Source organism: Podarcis vaucheri (assembly GCF_965113315.1).
Source record: "Podarcis vaucheri genome assembly, chromosome: 4".
In the NCBI taxonomy this organism is placed as follows: Eukaryota; Metazoa; Chordata; class Lepidosauria; order Squamata; family Lacertidae; genus Podarcis; species Podarcis vaucheri.
This window is the reverse complement of record NC_138762.1, coordinates 59,529,845-59,554,886: the sequence shown is the minus strand read 5'-3', so window position 1 is coordinate 59,554,886 and position 25,042 is coordinate 59,529,845. Positions and strand designations below refer to the sequence as shown.

At 42.3% G+C, this 25,042-nt stretch overlaps 1 protein-coding gene across 4 annotated transcripts; it reads left to right on the top strand.

Annotated features, from left to right (window-relative positions):
* Window positions 1–659: 659 nt before the first annotated feature.
* On the top strand, window positions 660–19,268 carry DNMT3L (DNA methyltransferase 3 like). Of its 4 annotated transcripts, XM_082219888.1 has the most exons (13): window positions 660–938; window positions 1,775–1,867; window positions 3,342–3,422; window positions 4,688–4,732; window positions 5,490–5,569; window positions 5,974–6,086; window positions 7,398–7,569; window positions 9,575–9,659; window positions 12,412–12,500; window positions 14,244–14,319; window positions 15,866–15,996; window positions 16,275–16,360; window positions 18,487–19,268. In XM_082219888.1, exons 1-13 carry the CDS (start codon window positions 884–886, stop codon window positions 18,629–18,631), a joined length of 1,251 nt encoding a protein of 416 aa, XP_082076014.1. In that variant the 5' UTR covers window positions 660–883; the 3' UTR covers window positions 18,632–19,268. The 4 variants fall into 4 exon arrangements, with proteins under 4 accessions (XP_082076014.1, XP_082076015.1, XP_082076016.1 ...); XM_082219889.1 differs by lacking the exon at window positions 4,688–4,732; XM_082219890.1 differs by lacking the exon at window positions 16,275–16,360 and having other exon boundaries at window positions 18,487–18,649.
* Window positions 19,269–25,042: the final 5,774 nt, after the last annotated feature.

The window sequence follows — 25,042 nt, the reverse complement described above, 5'->3', positions numbered from 1 at the left end:
TGTCGAGGGCCAGCTCTCACCAGCCCCGGTGCGCGTGGCAAAAGGTTGAGGGGAGGCGTGGCCCCGCAACAGCCACGAGGACCCCGCTCGGGAATGAGATCGTCAGTATTGAACCCAAAAGTTAGTTTGTCTCTAGAAACACGTGGTATAAAAGAGACGGTTGTTGTGCTAAGAACATGCAGGAGTTGTTGCACTGCAGCATCCCTGGCCTGGCTGGCTAGGACTGAGTCCAACAGATGTTGCTCCCTGCTTTAAATGATGACCCTCCATTTATGTATTTATTTTGGAGGTCAACCGACAGCCCCGTCTTCAGCGTCTTCTCATCCAACATCAGTCCCACGGAGTTCTATGGGACTCAGAAGTCTATAGCTATGCACCGGATTGCCACATTGATCCGGAGTACGAAAGGGAGCGGAGCGTTGGCGCGAGCAAATTCTCTGGAAGGCGCGCGCGGCTCCTTCTCCATGTGGCTCCTGCGTTCTGGACAGGGGTGCCAACTTTAATAAAATCATGATCACATGACTTGGCACACGCACACTGTTTGAATGGCAATGCCCATCATGGGGGAGGGGGGACGGCCCCGTCAAATATTTTAGGGGGGGCGGGCAAGAGACCTAGGTGCTTTGGAGCTGGATCCTATGCAAGTTGATGAGAAATCCACGATTTCTTTTATACATATGTAACAACGATCAACATTATTGCTCCCGTAGTAAAACGCTGTTGGGTTTTCCTTTGCACCAGTTGATTCAGGGATCTCCTTGGGGAGCTCCTTGGGGAGCACAGCTTCCCTTCGGCTCTTCCATCCAGGGTCTTCATTCTCTGTCGGCCCGACGACCCGGACACGCCCTAAACGCTCCTGGCGAGGTCGGCGTCTGCTGCAGGGATGGCCGTGGTGCTGGACAGTGACTCCGAGGAAATGGGCAGCCTCTCGGAGGCAGGTGAGTGGAAGATCTCTTGGAGCAAACCCAGAGCCACTCCTTTGCAGGAGCCCATATAGCAGATGAGAGCGATGAAACCGACGGCCTGGTCACTATATGGAAACCACATGAACACATGGCGTTAGACCCAGACAAAGGCTTCCTACACACCATGTGTTTACAAAACGTTTAGAGCACACACCACACCCAAATAAAAATAAGAATAATAAGGAGAACTGTGGTTTGTAAAGGGTGCTGGGAACTGTAGCACTGTAAGTATACTATTGTTCCCAGGATTATTATTGGGGAGGTGTGTGAATGTATGATGTCTACCTTAATTTGCACTTAGTTCCCACTGAAATCTGTGGGAATTGACCAGATGCCAGCCATGGGATATAAGATGGTACACCGCCACTGCACCACCTAACAGCTGTGATGGTGCCCACTGAAACTAGGATTGGGCAGTGTGGCAGCAGGGACAAGGGATACACCAGTTTGGAAGTAGCTACCACACACCTGTGCCTGGCACCAACAGCCACCCAGTTGGGAAGACGCATGACCTCCTTGCGTATGAATCAGAATGAATGCTCAATAAAGAGTGCACCTTGTATAACCTCCACATTTTAACCTACTATTTAAAACATAAATAACATTATATATATATATATATATATATATATATATATATAACTCCAGTCCTTCAAGTACATATGTCTGAAATGCTTCAAGCTACACTGTTACCCAGCCCATTCAACTTTGCTGGAGCAGTCAGCATGAGCTGGGTAAGTCCGAAAGGTCACAGTTCCTATATTGCTCTGATGTCTGTCTGTCTGTCTGTCGGTCTCTCTCTCTCTCAGCTCCATCATCCAATGGAGGAAGTTTCCCTGATATCATTTCCATCAGTTCTGCGGAAGAAATGTCTCCTTCAAGAACCCTAAGGCCAAGCACAAGTAATGAAATTACAGTTCAATAAAAATTTAAAAGTTATGACCACGGAAACAGGTTAGGGATCTGTAACAAAACTTGGTGCTGCGAAGAACAACTCTAGAAAGAAGCTTTGCCATTTGCCCCTCTGTTTTGGTACCTTAGTGCAGCACTTCCAGAGTCCAAACTTGGCTGTGATTACCCATTTTCTTGTGGCATTCTGTGAACTTCATTTTTTTTAAAGATTATTTTAAAATCTTTTAGCTTCTTGTAGATTGTTATTTTCAAATGATAGCACCATGCTAGATCCTTTCAACAGTACAGAAGTGTTTCCCTAGCAAAGTTGCCCCTTCCCCTTTCAACTAGTATCGCATAGAGCTTATAATGTCTTTTTATGCATAATTTCCCCACCCACCTACTGCCACCACTTCTCCAGTGCAAGGAAGTCTTGCCAATATTCACTGCCCTGATTTTGACAGCTAAATTCAGTAGTCAGAGATCTTCAGCAAGACATTCCCCATCTATACCCTGGGTACACTCTTATTTATTGTGATGCATACACTGCTAAGAGCAGCCATGTCCAAAGTCCGGTCCAGAAAAGTTGTTTCCCTTCATTTGCAAGGAATCGTACAAAACAAAGTGGCAATAATAAAGAAAAGTTCCAGGGTGACAACAGAAAGCAAACTGTTTTGCAGTTCATCAAAACTATCCAGCAATATCAAGTTATAGGAAAACTGGTGCTATTAACAGTAATCCTTCTAGTTGGTTAATTGGTTCGGCAACTTGACTGATGCTAATTATTTCTCCCAATGCACATGACATGTAATGCTAATTATTTCCCCCAAGAGTTAAATGATAACTAATCAGAGGCAGCTACAGTTGCAAATGGCAACAAAATATCTGTGAAAGGAAGAGGAGCAGGTTTGCTCAAGTGTGTTGCAGATAGAAATACTGTTTGTAATGAAGTGAGAGCAGTAGTTTACTTGCTCGAATTAACAAATAAGAAAGTTTTGAGAATTTAAATTCTAGATTAAAATTGATTACTTAATTGAGAAGGGGATTGTAACAAAAACACTGGGGCCTAATTTGAATAGTAGAGTGCCTGGTATCTGGTGGGCAGACCAAAGCACTCGTCAGGAGATCTATGAAATTCAGATGAGGGTCAGATGCCTTGTCAATCCCAGCAGGTATATAACAGGAAGACCCAGCCTGGGGCCTGCCCAAGCTGGCTGGCGATGGTGGAAGTTGGAGTCCAACAACATCCAGAGGGCATCAGGGTCTCTGTCTCTAAATATAGTGTTTGCATGCAAATATATACATGCAGGTATTTATCATCATCATTGTTATGTATTAAATTTATTAGTCACTGTTTTGCCAATGCAACCCAAAGCAATTTACAATAAATGCTTTTGCTGAAACATTTATTGCAGTTTTGCCACATTCAAAAATAGCCATCATGTACCTCATTCTGTCTCTCTGTCTTTCTCCCTACATATCCAGCTGTATCATTGGAGAACTATAGTTCTGGTGTAATTTCTATAAGTTCCATGGAGGAATCAAACACTCCCAAACCAAGGAGAGGTAATCTTGTTTTCAAGAGGCACTAAAAACAATGCTTGCTGAAGATTTGTGTGCCCCAGTATAGATTGTATCTGCTGCGGGAATGAACCCTTTACCTACCTGTTTGTTTCCAATTTGCGGTACAAAAACAAGTGAAACAATCTAATGTAGAGGAAGGAATTGTAGGGCGGGTTTATCTCATCTATCGCTGTTCTTCCTTTGAATGAAACTAAAAGCCTTTCTAAGGCTTCAAAATACAGCAGAATAATAAAGAGAAAGGGGCAATGTACAGCGGTGCCTCGCAAGACGAAATTAATCCGTTCCGCGAGTCTCTTCGTCTAGCGGTTTTTTCGTCTTGCGAAGCAACCCTATTAGCGGATTAGTGCTATTAGCGGTTTAGCAGCTATTAAAGGCTTAGCGGATTAGCGGCTAAAAGGCTATTAGCGGCTTAGCGGCTTAGAAAAAGGGGGGAAGTGGAAAAAAATCGGAACACTCACAAGACGTTTTCGTCTTGCAAAGCAAGCCCATAGGGAAAATCGTCTTGCGAAGCAGCTCAAAAACGGAAAACCCTTTCGTCTAGCGGGTTTTCCGTCTTGCGAGGCATTCGTCTTGCGGGGCACCACTGTATATAAAGAATTGTGTAGAAAAATAAGATACATTAGCTAATTTTTATTAAGTAGAATTGCTCTCTGAGTCTCAATGGAACCTTGTGCCCATTGATAATAACAGGACAGGAGGTCGGGAGACCAACAGAGGATGGAGCCATAGCCAATTACAGGCAGAGTTTTGTCCCATCCTTCTTCCTGCTGAGGAGTTCAAGGTAGAGCAATACTAAGAAGGAGGAAGCTGGCAGCCAGTACCACCTCCTGGACAGGCAGGGGAGAGCCAGCTGGTGGCAGACAGAGGTTGGTGGGCCAGTGCTGCACCTGCCATAATGGACCAGCCTCCATTGGTGATCCTGAAACTTATACCCATTTACATGGGAGCAATGACATTGAATTTGCTGGTTACATCTTAATAAACTGTATAGGGTCACACTGTTTCAAAGCAAGTATAATTCACATCCCTCTCTGGTGCTGAGCTTATTTTTATTGTAATCTTAGAGACGACTTTCATGCCTGATACAAAAACAAAGTTTTGGCTCTTTCTGATGCTGTCTGTGCCACATGTGATGAATGTTGACTACAGCATGGAAGAGCAATCCAGTGCACGTTCTAGTCAGATTAGATTGTACATTTAACAATGCAAGCAAGTCTGAAAAGTACCCTGACTTTTTTCCTCCATAGAAAACATTGCATATGAAGTCAACTTCAAGGAGAGAAATATTGAAGGTACTTGTTGCAATTGTTACTGCTATAACTGTCTTTACTACAGATAGCTATTAGGAGGACTTCAGTGTTTAGTCAGCCAGTGAGATTAATTGGTATAAACCCCTTTGGTCTAGTGACAAGGTACTACCCAATTAATCAGGCTTACATGATAAAAACGCAGGATGTATGGATTGTTTAAATCCACATTTATTGGGATAGAAACTGTGTCTCTTTCATATACTTCTTCACAATTCATCCCAATCCCAGATTGTAGAATTTAGAAGAAATTCAGAATTCATAAACGATACTAGGCCTTTTTAGCCCTGTATCAATTGGGCATATGGACACCTTGTATATAAATGCTTGATTATCCTTAAAAAAAACCCTGACGAACTGATTGAGAAAATGAGAAGAGAACAGGCATGGTCCTCCTAAGAAAAATATTCTTTCATAGGCAAAGAAAAGCAGCTTTCTTTGTGTGTAGGGATACCTTTCTTGAAATGTTTACTTATTGTTTGTTTGTTTGTTTGTTTGTTTATATGTCTTTTTTTCCAAGGGCAGCTTTTTTCCTCTTGCATTATCAGTGCAAATCAGCAATTATATTTCTAATTTTATTGGAATTTTAGTGGAAAATATAATTTTAATCATTCCTTATGTGTTTTATGTATTCATGTATTGTGTATTATTTGAATAGCAGAACTATTTTAAGAAATACAGGAAGCTCTGGGAATTGATGCCAAAAACACAGTGAAAGATGTGTATCTTTTGTGTTCGGTAGAAATCTGCATATGCTGTGGAAGCCTTGAGATTCGCACTCAGCACCCTTTGTTTCAAGGAGGAATGTGTGCTCCATGCACAGTGAGTAGCTGATTTGGGTCAGACATGCTACACTTCCTTTATCTAACAGGCTGGACAACTTTTCTTTAAAAAATAAAGGGGAAAAGAGGAATCAAGGAATTGCTGGAAAAGCCAGTGTTAGATTGTCCACCAAATTCTAAAGCAAAAATAAATGCATCTGTCCAAAAGATGCTGGCAGTCTCCAGTTCAACTCTCACTTTAGCCACAAACTCCCTTGGTGGCCTTAATTAAGATGTTTCCCCCACCTCAGATCCATCATCTGTTCTAGGGGAATAATGATGGCCGCCATCTTTAAAGGGTTGTTTTAAGAAGTACTGAGCTTGGAACAGTTGAAATGCTAAATCTCATTATTAACAACTAACTGCAGTTTTCTGCTGCTGCTGCTGCTGCTGCTGTTTTAAAAGGAACATCTTTTGGAGAGATTCTTCCTGTGTGACAATGATGGGTACAAGACTGATTGTGCCATATGCTGCTGGAGCAAATCTCTCATAATGTGTGATGATCCAACCTGCAACAGGTAACTGACCTCCCAAACCACATTCAAGTTTACAGCAGCACCTTTGGATATGGGATTCAAATGCTGTTGCTGTAAAACCTGGCTTTCATATTCAGATAGAATGTGCATATTTACCTCTCTAACAAACTACTCCTCCTACACTTGGTAGAGCATATCTACAATATCTTCTGCCTCAGAGGTTCTAGCCATGCCTACTCAAAAGTATATCCTTCGGAATTTGATCACACATACTTCCAGGGAAGTGAGGTTGGGGACACAGCCTTACAAGCCAAAGTCAGTAGTTCAGTTGTGCCTCTCGCTTTCATATTTGTGGAGCCCCCTGCAACACCCCCAGGCTCTGTGTCCAGTGTGATCGAACCAGTTAAAGGTAAAGGTAAAGCGACCCCTGACAATTAGGTCCAGTCGTGGCCAACTCTGGGGTTGTGGCGCTCATCTCGCTTTATTGGCTGAGGAAGCCAGAGTATAGCTTCCAGGTCATGTGGCCAGCATGACTAAGCCGCTTCTGGCGAACCAGAGCAGCACACAGAAACGCCGTTTACCTTCCTGCCAGAGCGGTACCTATTTATCTACTTGCACTTCAAGGTGCTTTCAAACTGCTAGGTTGGCAGGAGCAGGGACCGAGCAACGGGAGCTCACCCCATCGCGGGGATTCGAACCGCCGACCTTCTGATCAGCAAGCCCTAGGCTCAGTGGTTTAACCCACAGCGCCATCCGCGTCCCAGCATGATCGAACCAGTTACACTCCCCTAAATCCGCCTGGTGCTTGGGTTGGGTCCCTGTGGTGCTGTAAAGGAATGAGGTGTTCTGTGGGGCACAACTGCTCTATTCTAGGCTGTGAATCATTGTGATGCAGGGATACAGAGTGGAGATAAGAGTATCATAGAGCAACTCATTTGAGTATCCAGTTGCCCAGTTTCCTGTGCACCAACCCTCAGCTTCAAACTTCCATATCCTTTTAATCTAAGTCAGATTTGTCTAAATCAGGTCCTTAGCCAGGGCTCACTCAGAAATTATGAAGAAAGGAAGTGCAAGTCACCCATACTTCTGCTTTTGCATTGCTGGTATAAAATCTAACATAGATGCTCACATGTTTTTCCTTGTAGTGAAATGTGTGAGCTCTCCCCACATAAAAAAACATGCAACACTCCTATTTAGATGCCTCTCCCCTATCTGGATAATTTTCAGAACTCCAGCAAGAGCAAGTCCCTGTGTGAAACAGCAGCGAAATTTTTGGACGTATGACAAATATTTGAAATGTAAAATGTAAAAATGCCTTCAAATCATCTTTCGCTGTCTGTTTCAACAATGCAGGTGTTTTTGTGAAGAATGCATGGACAGCCTCGTGTGTTCAGGGTTCTCAGACGAGATAAAAAAGAAGTCTCCCTGGATATGTTTCCTGTGTGCACCACAGCGAGCATATGGTCTACTCAAGAGGAAGAGAAGATGGCGTGCAGAACTGAAGCGCTTCTATGATCAAGAGTCTGTAAGGGAAAGTTCTGTTGCCTTTTACAGATGTATACAGAAAAAGTCAAAGGGCTGCAGATCCTTGTATTAACTGGATCACTTTTCAGCAGCAGAGGTGGGCAACCTATGGACCGTCAGATGCTGTTGGACTACCAGTCTTATGGTCACTGACCATTGCCCATGCTGGCTGAGGGTCGGGGAAGCCACCTGAGGTGAAATGGGAAGTGCTGCCTCCTGCCCCCCCCCACCCCACCTACCACCACTTCTGCCACCACTACACCCTGGGAAAATTGGCTGAAAAAGAACTAGCATATTTTTCGCTCTACAAGACGCACCAGACCACAAGACGGACCTAGTTTTTGGAAGAGGAAAACAAGAAAAAAAAATCTGAATCTCAGAAGCCAGAACAGCAAGAGGGATCACTGCGCAGCGAAAGCAGCAATCCCTCTTGCTGTTCTGGCTTCTGGGATAGCTGTGCAGCCTGCATTCGGTCCATAAGACGCACACACATTTCCCCTTACTTCTTAGGAGGGAAAAAGGGGGTCTTATAGAGCAAACCTCTCCTTACCTGGAGAGGCCTGGGCTGGGGTGCCAGTGAGGCTGGAGCTGTGCAGTCGCACTAGAAGGAGTGCCAGATTGACTGGTGGGGCTCCTGCAAGTCCTACCACAAATCCCACCCCCACCCCCACCCTTGAGGCTTCAGCCTGTCCAAGTAAGAAGCAGCAGGGCAGCTCAGCTCTTCTGACTTGGTATTGCCAACACGGACAGGCAGCCATAAGGAGCCCTTCCCAGACCTATCTGAAGATGACGAGGTTTGAACATCAAACATTTGCCATATGATGCATGTGCTTTGGGGCCCTGACCTGTGGCCCTTCCCATAAGCCTTTAACGCCATCCTAGAGAAAAGAAAGTCAGAGGAAGGAATAAGAATCAGGAAAGCCACTGCCAGTGTGAGTAGCCAGTAGTGAATTGAACAGAGAGGCAGTTTGGCCTGCTGTAAGGCAGCTTTCTAAGGAAGTGTGTGGCAGAGGTTGGGGGGAGAGTCCTTGCTTAAGACGAGAGCATTTCTCCTTTGCCTGAAGGGAAAAGCAGTTGATACATGTTGTCCACTCATCAGCAATGTGGTCTCTCCCCAATAATAAATTTCTAATACCCTCCAAAGAGCTTCTCCCAAGGGATCTAGCAATGGGTAGTGGTGCCACATTTGCCTTTAGTTAGACACATTCTTGGAGAATATGGCTAAGTTCTTTCTTCACCGAATGCCTCCGAAGGCTAGTTGCTGGGAACTGCAAGTTGGGAGAGTGTGTTCTATTCAGGTCCTGCTCAGGCTTCCCATAGGCACCTGCTTGGTCTCTCTGAGAACAGGAAGCTGGACTAGATGAGTCTTTGGCCTGATCCAGAAGGGCGCTTCTCATGTTCTTCTGTATCGCCAAGGAAGGCACGGTGGACATTTGCCCTGAGGATGGACCCATGAATCTCAAGGTCATATATGTTAGGAGAACCTCAATAGCTCATTATTTTGCAGGGATTTAACTGCTATGGGCCCCAAATGCAGGTACTGAGTAGTCAACATTATTTAAGCTGTGGAAATCGTATGGTGATTGTTTCTGCATTGCATTGTTAACGTTGTTTTGCATTTCTTAGCCCTGGTGCTGCAGCTACCTGTGACTTAAATAGCACCTGCATCCCTGTTGCAACTTGATATAGATGTAGTAGAACCCTTGTATTTGTGAATGTGCTCACAGCAGCACATCATTCCATTATCGAAAGGCTCTGATATGATCAGAGTAGCATTTATATATTTCCCAGGCAGGTGGGATAGAAATAATTTAATACATTTTAAATATAATTAATAATTCATTGATTTATAGAGTGCTGTCAAAGCCTGTTGATACCCAGTTAATAAAAAGTCTTCATGTTAATACATGTAATAACTAAAATCACATACTATGTGTTCGACAAGTTTTGACAACAGCAACAACAACATCTTATGCAAACATGTATCTTTTTATCAATTGTGTTAGAGCCATCTGTGGATATATCAGCCTTTGCAGACATGGGATAAAAAACCAGTCCGTGTGCTCTCCCTTTTTGACAATATTACACAAGGTACGTAACTGAGAAATTAGGTTGTAACATGTTTACCCTTCCCCTGTATCAGAGGTGGGGATTATTATCTCCCCGAATTTCACGGGTAGGTGAAACTTCCTATCTGTCAGTCATCTGATGTCACAGTGACCAGTGCCCCCCCCCAAGGGTCTGCAGAAGTCCCATTCAAAGCACTGCTAGCAGCACCTTGTTGGATCTCCAGAAGCTCAGTTTAAGGAACTGATTAAATGAAATTTCTGAAGATTTAACAAAGCATAGGACAAGGCAGAGCTTTGTCAGGGGCTGGTGAATATTTATTCAGAAGCATCTCTCAAAATGCTGTTTTGCCCAACCCTTTTAATGGTGCGACTGAAGAGCATCACCTGATTGAGCAAGAGTTCTTTGAAAGGGACTTCTGATATCTGTGGCTTGGCATAGTTGTTAGGATGATTGGGAGCTTATCTAAAGATGGGGTGCTTAAAAAAAAAGTCATTGCTTTCTGAATGCTGCTTTTTAAAGTGGTCTTTGCTTATCTTCAAAATATTACATGGCAATTTCTGTCCAAAAAGAGCCTCAATCCAGCTATACTTGGATAGCTTTAAAGTCTCTCCGTTTCAGTGGGAGATAATGAAACATGTGCTTTAGCTCTTCCATTGAAACCAGTCCCATTTATTATAGAGGATTGTGAAAAACTTTTTAACATGTTTACCAACCTTCACTTATAAGTAAGGTTTACAAAACAAAAACCATGAAATTAAAGCACTGCTTACAAATTGGAGAAAAATGGGTGCCCCTTGCCAAGTGGAAGAGAAACAGCCAATTTGGGTGATCTTTATCTTAATCCTTCCTGACTGGCTCCTTGGGTGCCTTCCATACTAAGCAATTAATCAAGAATCTTTCATTTACTCACTAGCTGCTGCTGCGAAATCACTGCATTCCACTGTTTCCTGTCTTCCCACACCCACTCTTTTTGAGACCTAATTTGTAGCTGTTCTTTTTCCACTGTAAAGGCAACTTCATCACAAACTTTCTAGTTTGGACTGGCAAAGCACTATTGAGAAACCTAATGGGGTTTAATCCTAATGTGGATTAAAAAGTTGGACCTGGTTTGAAAACCATCAGATATCCTGCAACTTCCCTTGCCCCACTACTTTTCAATAATGGTTTGCCAGTTCACATTTATTCCATTTATTTTAGCTTATTTATTTATTTGGAGCCAAAATAGAGATTCCTGCAACATTGTCCTAGGAAGGGGAACAAATTGAGGAAGGGTGTCAAAGCCTCAGTGGTGGTAGAGCACGTGATGTACCTGCAGAAGATGCCAGGTTCAATCCCTAGGAGAGGCTCCTGTCTTGTCAAGGGAATTGGGGTTGCTTGTGTGTAAACCTCCAGCTGTTCCAAACTGCTTAGGGATGGTTGTGTCTTTCCCTGACTGAGCAGCCCCTTGGCACTGCTGCTCAGTCGCTAGCAGAATCCATGAGTGGGCGTCTCCTAAATTTCCTCCAGCATAAGAATTCCTTAACGGACAACCTTCGCCTTGCCTCTCTGCGCGGAAGCCTTCTGCGCAGAGTGGGCGTGCCAAGTGGTGGTCCTCCGCCCTCCTCACTGACTTCACTGGAAGAGTCTCGGAGCCTCACCTCCGAGATGCTCTCTGCCTCTCCCTTCTTCCTGGTGTCACCTGGACTTCCTTCCCCAGATGACGTTCTCTCTCTTCCCTTACTCGTTCCCTCTCCTGCAGAATCTGGGAGCCGAGCCTCTCCCCTCTGCTCTGATGTCAGTTCCCTGACATGTCTGAAACCTTGGAGAGCTACTGCTACTCAAATACTGAATTAGATGGACTAGTGGTCCACTGTGGTATAGGGCAGCTCCTTATGTTTCTAGCCACTATTGATTGCTTTTCTGCAATCTTCACACAATTAGCTGAGCAGCAAGCAAGTGCAACTGAGTTGAGTGAGGTTTTGTTTTGAGTAGACACCTGTTGAATTGCACTGTCAGTCTGCACTATGTTGTTGTTTTTAGTCTCCCATCTTTTTTGTGCAAAATAAAATATAATACACCAAAGAAAGAAATGGTGGGATAGTGAAAGCACATTTGCAAGTGATCTCCCTCATTCCTAGAAACACTTGGGAATGTTGTGGCACTAAAGAAACATGCACATTTTAAAAAGAGTAGTGGGAACTGCAGTAATTTGAACCCCTTCCCAGAACAAGCCTGCTAGCAATCTGCTGTCTCTTAAAAATAGGAGAGGAATTTCTTTAATTCAGAACATCTCCCACTCTTCTCTAAATCCAGGGAAATGGCAGAGGGAATCTCCATAGTCTAGTCTAGGAGACACTGGGAAGAGAAGAGTGTGGAGAGAGGAGAAGGCAGCCACAGCAGGAAAGGTACAGAGAAGAAGGAAAGATGAGAAGGAAGCTCAAATCAGCACCCAGGAAAACCTATTCTCCCCGCCCCCACCCAAGGAGATTGAATGAAAAGCCTACATTAGGAATGAGAAGCCTGTAGCTCTCCACATGTTGTGGCATAGCCAATGGTCAAGGGTGATGGGAATTCTAGCCCTGCAAAAGGCATGCCAGGGTCTACATTTACGTTCCAAAGTCCAGCACTGAGGGGCCACTGCCATTTTGAATAACTTACATCCAGCACACAATAAAGCACTTAGGAAGCATTGTCTGCAGACCTTCTGTGTCTCCTTTAGGGCACCTCATCAGTAAAACACAAATGTGTCGCATTAATATTGGTATTCATCTAGGTCCTCATTTCTATTCTCCAGAGCTGAAAGGTTTGGGGTTTCTGGGGGAAAGCAAGGGCAATGGGACACTGAAGTATTTGGATGATGTCACCGATGTGACACGAATACATGTAAGTAAATGTCACTGAACTTTGTACTACTCATATTTCTAATTTTGTTAGATGGGTATATTATTTCTGCTCCTAATATATTTACTGGGATAAAATCAGATTTGCTTCCAGTCAAAGAATTACAAATTCTTTCAGTGTTTATTATGTTGAAGTCAAGGAAAGGACAGTCTTGCCCCTTTAACACTGGGCAATCTGAAAACTAGTCATAACTGGTTGATGCTGGTAATAACTGAAGAAAGAATAAGACAGGGCCAGCACAGGGAGGCAGTTACCCCAGGCAGCAGATCCAGTTGTATGGAGTTCGCTATTCACTGCTGCGCCCCTTTGCCATGGCCATAGACCCCTCCATGTCTTCAGCCACACCCACAACCCTGTGGTTTTGCCCTCCCCACCACACCACACACCACACATGCTGCCATGCCACTACACTGCTGCTGCCTGCTCCTCTCTGGACTCCTTTTTTGTGATAACAACATGTTATTACATTAAAATGAAGTTGAAATTGGTAGTAAAAAAGATGGAAATAAGCAAAAAATCTGGAAAACTCTCTAATACAATAACTAAGATGCACAAATCTATAAACAGAACATATGCCACAGTAATATTTCCACAATGGATAAAGAACTATGCAATAATCTGGATACAAAGAAATCCTCTTTACAGTGCATGAGTTATACTTGCGTTTATTTAGAGCAGCACTTTAGATAGCTAAAATGCCAGTATATTATGTTCACCCTTCAGATTTTCTGGATAACTGGAATGCCAAACATGCTTCAGCTTGTTAGGCTTCTTCAGTGGTCTATTCTTTTTAATATATACAGCATCCTTGATGCATGAATTCAGCTTATCACACATTGTGTAGGTTAAATAAAATTAAACAGTCTGAGGAGCTGCCAAAGGGTTAAGCATCAAGTAGCACTGTAAGGAATTTCTTCAAGAATAAGTTTATTACCATCAACTTCTTTGTTCAAACTCTGCTGTTTAATCAGTGTGTAAAACTGATTCTTTTGTTTGTTTTGGATAAAAAACAGCCTACCAGAAATGCTGGAGAAGGAACAAGAAGCCATGGGTTTTGATTACATTGCGATGGTTAACCTGTGGCCCTCCATATGTTGTTATATTTCTGCTGTCACCATCCCTGGCAATTGAGTATGCAGTTGGGGCTGATGGGAGTTGGACGGCGACAACATCTGGAGGGCTGTAGATTCACAACATCTGTTATAGATGGAGGGGAAACTGTCTATTATTTATTTATTTATTTGTCTACTTAACATTCTGTGAGTATTCTGCACGATAGGGTCATTTATCTTGTGAACTGCCCCGAGAGCTTTTGATGAAGGGCAGTATATAAAAATAACAGGTTCAGAAATTAAATTTAGTATTTCTAATACTTAGTGGAGCACGTCATAGTCAACCTGCATAACACCACTGTTGATTTAATAGTTTTGTCATTTGTCAGAATTTGGACTAATCAGAGTAGTTAGTAGCAATGTGGTTAAAGGTAAACTAGTTGGTAAGGTTAGGTTGGTTCTGTGGCTAGGAAGTGATAGTAATCCTGATCCAAAACATGCCCATCAGAATGTCTATAAAGCAAACTGGTGCATTTCTGAAAGGAGGAGGAGGAGGAGGAGGAGGAGGAGGAGGAGGAGGAGGAGGAGGAGGACGAGAACCCATGTGAAATTAAAAGATGAAAGATGGGATCCTGCATCCAAACTACTGTGATGGTTTTGTTTTGTTTATTAGATAGAAGAATGGGGTCCATTTGATTTTATATTTGGGTCTACGCCACCCATTGGAAACTCTTATCAACATCCCTCTGGTAAGAAAAGCAAACATGCATGAAACTGTAGCTCTTATTGTGTCTCTCTGACTCTGGTCAGTTCCAAGAGACGGACCATTTCTCTCTCCACTCTTCTCCAAAACAGGTTAAATACTGCAGCTTCAACATACAGTATTTACTTGGGAATAAGTTTCACTGATCTTGCTTCCTTATAAATGTAGCTAAGCTGCACAATATTAAGCATGATTACTCCAAAGTAGGCCACACTGTGATAATGGGACTCAGTCCCTGGTGATTGTGCACAGGATAGTGGTTGGGCAGCATGAGCCTAGGGTTCTGCAGTGTCAGCTAACAACATCCCAATGAGCTTCCAGTAACTCCTGGTTGGACTCGATGGCCCTTGTGGTCTCTTCCAACTCTATGATTCTATGATTCTATGATTCTAAAGCAAAATGATGCAATATAGTAGGAGCACTGATACAGGAAATGGGAGACACCAAGAGCCACGGCTAGAGCATGCTGTGACAGTGTTGCATCACACATCAGTCACGATCGCGGTCACTGACTACATTCCATATTAACAGCAAATCAGACATGCATGGAAAGTACCTGCTATTTGGCATGTGACGTAACCTCATCCTCTACTACCATCTTGCTCTCATCCACAGAGCACCACAAGGAAAAGCTGACAGTGACTTCTCCCTGGCCTTCCCCTCCAGCTGCAATCTTGCCTCATGATTTTGTTCCACAGCTAGAGGCTATATAGCCACTAACGGCAGAACTTCCTATAGACAGATATTCAGATTCCCTAGCAGCCCAAATACAGACAGGTTATACAACAAAACTATTTCGCTGGAGTTTCCTCGGGCCAGTGGTTCAGAGGAAGTCTGTACTGACCTGCACTGAGCATAAGTTTCCCACTGACCTCTGCCCTAAAGGTAATGCTATACTGGAATATTAAAAAGGAGGTATAAGGGCTCAGACAGGGTCCTAGAGTCTTCCTGTCTGCTTCCCAAAGCTGGGCAAGCACTTGCCAAGCTTTGGGAAGGAGATAGGGCCCTGCCAAAGCCTCTTGCCTCCTCCTGAAAGCCGGCTTAAGCTGGTCTTGTGAAAACTAGACAGAGGGTGTAAAATGTTGGTCTCGTACCGTATTACCTAGATACGCCCCTGGCTGGAGACCTTCTTTATACCTAAAGTGTGTAACTAAAGTGTCCAGTCCCTGTCAACGGATGGATGGAGGGTGGATGCCTAAGAGAAAGGAAAGCACACCCCTCAGGCTTTTATATCTTGCTACCTACCCCACCTTGCAATCTATCTCTAAGCATGAGACCTGTGCAGCCTCAGACTCCTGCTGTTATATTTGCATGTCTTTATAACATCTAATCTCTTCAGGAGTAGCCAGTTTGGCACCCACAAGCACCCATTTGCCTCCAGAGGCTTTCCCTGGTGCCCAGAGGTGGCTCTCTTCCCCCTTTCAGTCATTCTTTTCTTTAAAAAGGAAGCGGGTGGGCTGGAGCACCTTAGAAAGGCGTTTTCAGAGGCCATCTTTTTATAGCCTGTTTTCTCTTCTCCCTTCCCTTTAAAGCCTGGTATTTTTACCAATATTTTCGTATTCTTCAGTATGTGACACCCCCGGAAAGGATGTTTTTCTGGATGTTTGTGGATAACCTTGTGCTAGAGGAAGAAGACCGCGATACAGCTTCTCGATTCTTTCAGGTGAGTAGCAAAACAAAATGCCTTCAAGAGGTGAATGAAGAGATCACCACTCTCTTCACCACTCACTTGCAGACATTAATTTAATACAGATTTTCATTGGCTCAATTTGCAGTTTGAAACAACAGTTTTATTTTATTTATGTAATTATTTGCTGCATTTCTATATCTCTTGGAGCATCTTACTTCAGTATTGTTCAATCTGTATTGGCTCTATTGGCATCAAATGCGAGATTTAGTTCTAGCTCTTGAGACATGTGTATGGTTTTGGTCCTTTTAAAGATGGAAGCTGTGATCAGATATAAGCAGCATGATGACACCATCCAGAATGCAGTACACATATGGAGTAATATCCCATCTGTTAACAGGTAACTGCTTTCTCAGATATCACAGAAGTTTCTGTGTGTGTGTGCTTGTGTTAAAGCCAAACTAGCTGCAGAGCATTTAAGATTTTGTTTTCTACATCTGGCGGGAAGGTAAACGGCGTTTCCGTGCACTGCTCTGGTTCTCCAGAAGTGGCTTAGTCATGCTGGCCACATGACCCAGAAGCTGTATGCCGGCTCCCTTGGCCAGTAAAGCGAAATGAGTGCCACAACCCCAGAGTCGGTCACGACTGGACCTAACGGTCAGGGGTACCTTTACCTTTACAACTATTCTATTCTGGTGAACATTATAATATATGAGAGATACAATCCTGTAGATTAACTTCAGTGAGACCTGAAGATGATGTCTGATGCAGCTGAAGGGATCCCCAAATGGGGATGGGTTTTTTCTAATTTAATCCCAGAAGTATGATTCCTGGTCTGCTGCAGCAAAAATAACAGAGTCTTAGGACACGTTAAAAGCAAACAAACACATTGTGTTATGTTACATTCTGTGTTATTTATATACTGCTTTGGAGCCCAAAGTGGTGAGCAGACCATCACGGCAAAAGAAAAATGCAACATGAAATAAATCAAAACAATAACAAAATCTACATTCATGAGCTGCATTCCTGTTCTTACCACAGATGGAGCTACCTACCATGCCACCTTTCATGTAAAAGCTGGGTAAACTCAGGTCCAACATACCCTACTCACTCCAGTGTCTCACGTAGGAGCAAGCCCACCCACAAACAATTGCCTGATGGAAGTGGCCTTGCCCTCATCACAACCCATAGGAGAAAACCCAATGAGAACTTTCCCTTTTGGTCTCCTGCCTTTAGGAGCCACCCCACTGCCCCTAACAGCCTCCAAATAAATATGGTTCTCCCTGGAAACAGCTACAGCTCTAACTCTTGTTCTTCAAGGGTGGAGTAGCTGGCAAAAAACCAACAACCATCTGGCTCCTCAATAGATTGCTGTATTCCAGGTGCAGCAATAAGTAACCAAACAAACCCCTGTGTTGCAAAGAGAACACCAGCAATGTCTAGGCAACACGATGACTATGTACATACACAATAGACAATCTTTATAGAATTCCTTCAAACCATAACAAGCACAAAATGAAATCTTCCAGATATTGACTACTGTTTCGTAAAATTCTTTGTCAGCGTGGTGGGAGGATATAGAATTGCTTTTACATTATTACATGAGCACTGTTCCACAGCATTTGATATTTTCATTTACATACATTCATTCGATATAAGATGGGTTTATGAAGCAATTCTATATCCTCCCACCATGCTGACAAAGAATTCTACAAAACAGTAGTCAATATCCAGAATCACTGTTCAGTGTTGGACATCATATTTGCTGAATATACAAAGCTTTACATCTTGTCTTTCATCGTACGAAGTCTGGTACCTCAATTCATTTAAAGATTTTTAGATACTTTGAGACTAAAGATTTCATCTTGCACTTGTTATGGTTTGAAGGATTTCTATAAAGATTGTCTATTGTGTATGTACATGGTCATCGTGTTGCCTAGACATTGCTGACATTCTCCAGGTGCAGCAGAAAAGAACCAAGGAGGCTGGTTCTCCACATCCCAGAGAGAAATAGTCCTGTTGTTGCTGTTGCATTGTCTCTGAATGCATGGCAGTCCCCAAATAAAAGCAGACACTTTCACAGATTAGTCTCTAACTCACAAATCAGACTTTAATCTGTGAGAACGTTTCCCATAACTTTGAAAACCAAAGTTGTGCAAGAGGAAAGCAGCTCATGCAATTGAACTTTCGTGTCCCTTCCTTCCCCCTAAACCTCTCCTCAACAGCAGAGGCTCTGGTGCAGCTGCGGCTGTATTGGAGAAATCACCTAAAATTAGATGGAGCATTGTCAGGAAACAATGTGGCAACCCTAATCAGTGCACTGCTAATAAGGGCACAGTGAGATGTTAGACCCTTTTATATAGGGAAAGGGAAAGGGATCAGGGTGTGGAAGCAGCATAATTTCCTGTATGGCCTGAAATGTAAATATAATGACAAGTTGTTTATTTCCTGTTAAGGGAACGAAAGAAGTCACGTCTTTTAACATTTTTACATGAATATTGTGGGGTGTTGTTTTTTATTCTCCAGCAAATATTCTGCATCTGCCTTGTGCGTGGATTTGTCTCTGTTGGCAAAGAACATCCTTGAAACCAGAATCTTCTCTCAGCGTCCAGCCACTCTGATTAAGGACTTTTTTGTGCCCTTGAAGGAATATTTTAGGACATTTCCATAAGACATTATTTGTACTGTAGGTCAGCCTATAAGCAGGGTTGCCATAATCATCTGTCCCTTTAATACTGCTTTGATATTAACAAGAAAGATTTTTATCTCAATGCAGAGAAATTTCATCTACTGATTTATTCATACCAAGCTGTTTTCAATGCAGAGGAGCCAGCCAAGCTGTTTTTCTTCTAATCAGTTGGCCATCATCCTGAAAAAATATTTTTGGATTGTTGATACAATTCCTATTCCAAGTGCCTTCTGCAGGATTCTTTATTTTATTTTACCTGGGTTTGCATCATACATGTACACAAGCTCTAATTGATATGCTATTTATTCATAATTTAAAAACTTTATAAACTGCCTTTCTGCCCTAACAAGGGCTCGCAAGGCAGGATACAAAAACAAAAACCAAATGTAATACAATAATATAGTGTACATATTTATGCTGTACATATTTAAATAATATTTAAATGCTAGAAATTCATGAATGGTGAGGAATTACCACAATTAATGGCTGCAAAATGTTCCATCAAGAGAATGAAAAAATAAAATTTGCAGTGTTAAGAGAATCTTAAAAATTACTTGCTTTTGAGTATATTGTACTTGTTTATGCTTTCCGAAGGGTACTTTTAAAACAAATAAATGTTATTTTGCCATAAGAGAAATGCAATGTTAAATTTGATTTGTTCGCCCCCATTTAAGGAAACAATTTATAAAGTTCTTTATCTGAAATTCATATCACATGACAGTCTTGATCTTTTTTATGTCTGAACCCCAATGAACCCCTAGTGGCTTAAAATGCAGCAAAGCTAATAGGTTTTAAAAATAAAATTGGTCGGCTTACAAAGTAAAAATAGCTTGGAAGCTGGAGCTAACCCACCATCCATTGCCTATCTTGTTCACACATTACTAGCATTGCTTAAAAGAGTAAAATAAATTACACAGGAATCTCATTGGTACTGAAAAAACGGTTACTTCATATTCGCAAGGAGAGAGGAGGTTTCATGGCTGTCTCATGCAGGAGTAGGAGAAAGGGAGGATGATGGAGGAAGGGGTGGAGGTTAGGTGTTAAGTGGAAAACCACAACAGTGTATTTTCCCTGATGATCTGCTGGTCTCAAACCTGCCCTCTACTGACTGGAGTCCTGCAAAGTTGTTTATACCCAACATTTCTGTCCACTGAGTTTTATGTTCCTGTACACAGCAGAGAGAAGGCAGGGATGTCTTCACCCAATGCCTGATTTGTTTCCCTGCGCATTCAGCTCCCCCCTTGCACTCCTATTCAATGCAGCTGTCCTCTGCACATGTGCAACAGCTGTCCCAAATGTACACACCTCAACTTACCGGTAACCACAGCTTATCTTTCCAAATCAGATGGAAGCTGATTTGAGGAGAAACACTGGAAATGGGAAAATTTCTCAAGGAGCTACAAGAGACCTATGGATTGTGGTTAATGTAGTGTGTGTTCAGCTCAAACACCTGTGCTAGGAGCACACTGGAGCCAGCGTAAATGTTAATGTATACTACAGCTGTAGTGTCAATTATTTGAATTAATAATTATATTCCAAAGCACAATGCTGGGTTGAAAATGTGTATATCAAAACAGGTAATTTAAAAATGTATGTTTCTATAAGGCTTTCTGTTTACCAGAATTTTAATTTCCTGAAGGACCAAGCTGATCAACAACATCTTCATACCAGAAGAATGTGTTCAGGGTTTTAATGTGCCACCACAGTGAGACACTGTGCAGATTTTTGTAGCATGGGGTGGGGCAGGGGGCAGAAATCTGACCAGCACTGTCTGTCTATGTTTGGAGCAATTTCAAAACTTTTCTAAAAGTTATTTAAACTCTTTAATATGTAAAATGATGGATATACATGCACTCATGCAGGTTGTTGGGTTTTTAAATTGTGAAATTTCCTTTGCGGGATAAAATTAAACTCAGTTTTCCTACTGAAATCTGCCTAGAGTCTAGATTATAAATCTATTCTGTACATCCCAGGGCTCTGAGCAAAGGTTTCAGGGTTGGTTTCACAGGTTTTTATTGAATGCTATCCCAGACAAAGTGAAGGCCTAGGGCAAATTTACCAGGAAATTGAGATATTAACAAATGCAAGACTCTGACCAGGTAAGTCTCAGGAGACCTACACTGTTCAAAAACTCATTCACAGATACTTTAGTCAAGTTAAAAGGAACTCAAGAGACATCATCCCACTCAAATCCAAATGCCAAAAATCTCTTCATGTGCTCATTTAGTCATTCATATTGATATGTATAGAATTAGGGAATGCAGCTGGAATGAAGACAATTACGGAATCTTGTTTTCCCCCTGCCTCAGTGATACCCCTCCCATCCTTTTGTACAATTATCCAGCTGTAAAGCTTTAAATACCAGAACAAGAGCACAGCTATGGAAGCAGTAAGGGGGAAGAGTCTCCACAATAACTATTATATTACTCTTATTGTTGCTGTTCCACTATAAAAATAGTTGTGGTGAGATCAGAACTGAGGCCCCATTTGCTATCATAAGAAAATGTCTAAAAACTAAAATAACATTCTTCACCCCTGAAATGGCCTGTTGGGAACAAATAAACATTGACACAAGCACTCTCTCTACTTCTGCCAATGTGGGAACAACTTACAAGAGCTGGGTAATTTGTTAACTCTGTATCTGTGTTTAAGTGATGGATATGCAGTTCGAAAGCACGGTCAAAGTGGAAGTAGATAAATAGGTACCGCTCCAGTGGGAAGGTAAACGCCGTTTCCATGCGCTGCTCTGGTTCACCAGAAGCGGCTTTGTCATGTTGGCCACATGACCCGGAAGCTGTATGCCGGCTCCCTCGGCCAATAAAGCGAGATGAGCACCACAACCCCCGAGTCGTCTGCGACTGGACTTAACAGTCAGGGGTCCCTTTACCCTTTAACTTTATGGGTCAATAAATTGAAGCTGAATCCTTTTTTTTATATAAGATGCTATTAAAGCTTTTTCATAATACAATAAGATAAAAGAAGCTAATCTAAATAAAAGCAAAAACAGAGAGAGATAAAACAGTGTCCTTTCTCAAAGGTAGTTCTTAACCCTTGTATAACTAACACAGATTCAGCTTCAATCAATAAACTGAAGATGAATTCTGATGAGACAGAGGTATTGTTTTTCTCAAGTTCTCCAATCTGGGGATAGTTTGTTGTGGTATCATGATTAAAATGAATTGTGTTTCTCTTGTATGTAAGCATAATAATAATAATAATAATTTTGACAATATGTAGCAAAAACCATTAAATAAACTGGCTTGTTTTGAGTACCTTCTTATCTGCAGTATTGGGTTACTTCTTAAAACAACTGAATATGATGAAACTTTTTTTGTTTATTTTAAGGGATCTAAGGTTCCTTATATATTTTTAGCAGGCCTTCTCACTCCAATGTTAATGGTTCTAATGCATTTAAAATTCAGGACTTCTTTACTTAAGATTTAATTTGGTTTCCCTCAAGGCTAGCCACTTGTTTATTAGGAAAGTCGCCATTTGATGTCTTTAGGAGTTAATTTTTTGGGGAAATCAAATCTAAGCAGCAGCTGCATAATCTGTGAACATGCCAAAAAGCCTGGCAGGAGTTGTTTTTGTTGCTTAGCCTGTTTATAAGTTAAAATGTGAAATTTAAACAACTGGTGAAAGCTGAGAATACTAAAGTGGGAATCTGCATTTCTTATACTAGTTTTCTTAAGGATAGCTCAGTTGGTTAGAGTGTGGTGCTGATAATGCCAAGGTTGCAGGTTTGATCCCTGTACGGGACAGATGCATATTCAAGTTGGACTAGATGATCCTCAGGGTCCCTTCGACAACAGAATGCCTAAACCTATTTTGTCATATGCTGGGCCACACACATCCTCTGAATTCCATAGCTATGTTTCTGTTTTAACAAGGGCAACAGAAAGAAGAATAAGGACTTTTACTTATGTGTATTCTATATATTATGCTCAGAGTGTTTTAGAATGGAGGTTTGGAGATTTAGCAAACACAGCACAGCTGTGATATTAAGGGTACCAAACACAGACACTTCCTTTCCAGTTTCCTGTGTTTGTGCTATGACTGAAGTTTGAAGAAGTTGCTTTCGGGAAGTACCCTGTATATTGTAATAATGCCATTAAAAATATACAATTATATAAAATATACATAGTACAAGCGACATGTCTAATGGTGTGGGTTGTTGGTGCAATCATATCTTCTAGAACCTAAATTCTCTGATAGCCTTTTGCGGAGAAATCCTGCTTATTTGAACTGTATTTTAATGAGTACTGCGAATGTATACTGTCAGTTTGATAGGGGAAGTCTTCTGTCTTGTCAGGTGAAACTTTGTTTAACTGTAACAGGGAAATCTTAGCTGACGGCTGAGAAGCAGTAGGAGACAGAACTCTCAGTTTACAAAAGACAGTCTAGCTGGTGGTTGCAGGTGTAGAATTCCTAAGTTGATGAAATAGCTGAGCCTGGGCTAGAGAGGCCTGAAGAAGTGAATATACAGTATATGGGTAGTCTGTTATGAGACAGTAAGTGTTGGTTGGAGAGAATCTGTGCTGGTTGGTGCTTTGTTTTCATGGTGGACAGTGGGAAAAGGTTCAAAGAAGGAGGAAGAAGATCTGAGAGGAAGGCAGAGTGGCTTGCGGACCAAAGACTTTCTGGGGTTGCCAAATTATTTGGCTCAGGCTTAAGAGAGCCCAGAGAAGGAGTGGGAAGCAGTTTCGAATGCTAGGCAGGAAAGCCAGAGGAAGATTCCAGGACCAGCAGGACAGCAAAAACTGGCCTAAACTTCAGTAGGGATTGAAACAGGCTTCAACAACAGTCCTCAGTGAAATGTTGGCGAGGCTTACTTTATTATGAGCTTACTTTGTACAAAATGATCATGTACACACCCAGAGACACACTCCCAAAAGGACCAATAAAGTTTTCTGTATTTGTTTATATGTTAGGGGTGAGTTGACTGAAACATTACAATGAGAAATCCAGGGGTCAGTAGGTTCTATGGCTTATAGTTTAGAAATTATTTACTGGACTGATTTGAAACTTGACAGTGTAAAAGAGGCACATTTGTAGATGGCCTATGCTGAATTTGGGGCAGAAAAAAAATAACTTATATGAATAAAACATTCTGTGAGTGACAGGTAGTATCTATTTTTCTTTCATAGACCATGTCTGGATGATTTTTCTGCAAAGATTTATCTGATTGTAACGTTTCTTTTGGGAAACTGGTTGTTGACATAGATCAAGGGAAATGTCTGGTGTGTGCTTGTGAAAAATGTTTGCAGTTTTGATTAAAAAGGCATTGTTGTGGCCAGTGTTAACCAATGGGAATTCATAAGGGTGTTGTGTACACATGCTCTGTATGAACCTGCTGCAAGGGAAGGTTCAGTAGAGGTTTAACTGAACCCAGTGGCTGAGTTGTAGTCTTTCAGTTGGATGGAATGCCAACATCAGCAACTCCCTGCTCAGTGAGCAAAGGGGGCCGAGAGTTGGGGGAAGGCCAGAGAATGAAAATTAGAAGCAGTATCTTTGGCAACCACCATCTTCCCCACTGAAGGCATTTTTGCTAGTTTTTCAATATACCTATGATGTGTACTCAGCATGGTGTTGAGTGTTGGACTATGTCCTGAGAGGTCAGGGTTCAAATCTCCACAGCACCAGCCACTGCCTGCTAGTCTCAATCTTTACCTCACAGCATTGCATACCCTTCAACATTTCTCCGATGAAAATAGGGACGTCCTAAGGAAAAGCAGGACATTCCAGGATCAAATCTGAAACCAGGGCAGCTTCTATAATTCTGGGACTGTCCCTGGAAAATAGGGACAATTAGAGGGTCTGGCATTGTTGTGATGATGGGGAAAGGGTCATATACAGTGGAACCTTGGTTCTCAAACAGCTTAGTTGACGAACAAATTGGTTCTTAAACACCGAAAACCTGGAAGTGTTCTGTTTTTGGAACGTTTTTGGAAGCTCCTGCAGCCCATCGGAAGCCACGCTTTGGTTTTTGAACAGTTTCAGGAGTCGAACGGATTAAGTTCGAGAACTAAGGTTCTACTGTACACCACCTTGAGCTCCTGGGAGGAAACGTGGGGTACAAATGTCATAATAAATAAAACAGTAATATGTTTCTACTCTCTCTTTTTTGAACGCATTTGATTATTCGCATTTATTGAAAGGCTGGATAAAAATCCATCACAATGCAACCCTGCATGTAAAGTAAAAGGTAAGTCTGCTGATAACTGGGTCTGTAGAGAATGAGATTCTTTAATATCAACTTGGCTGGGTTCAAGCCCCACGTTGGGCCAGAAGATTCCTCGTGCTCCCTTCCCAACCTTCAATTCTGCGGTCCCGGGTGCCCCTCTGAATACACGGAACTGACTCCTATCACGCAGATAGGATAGGAGCGCGCCG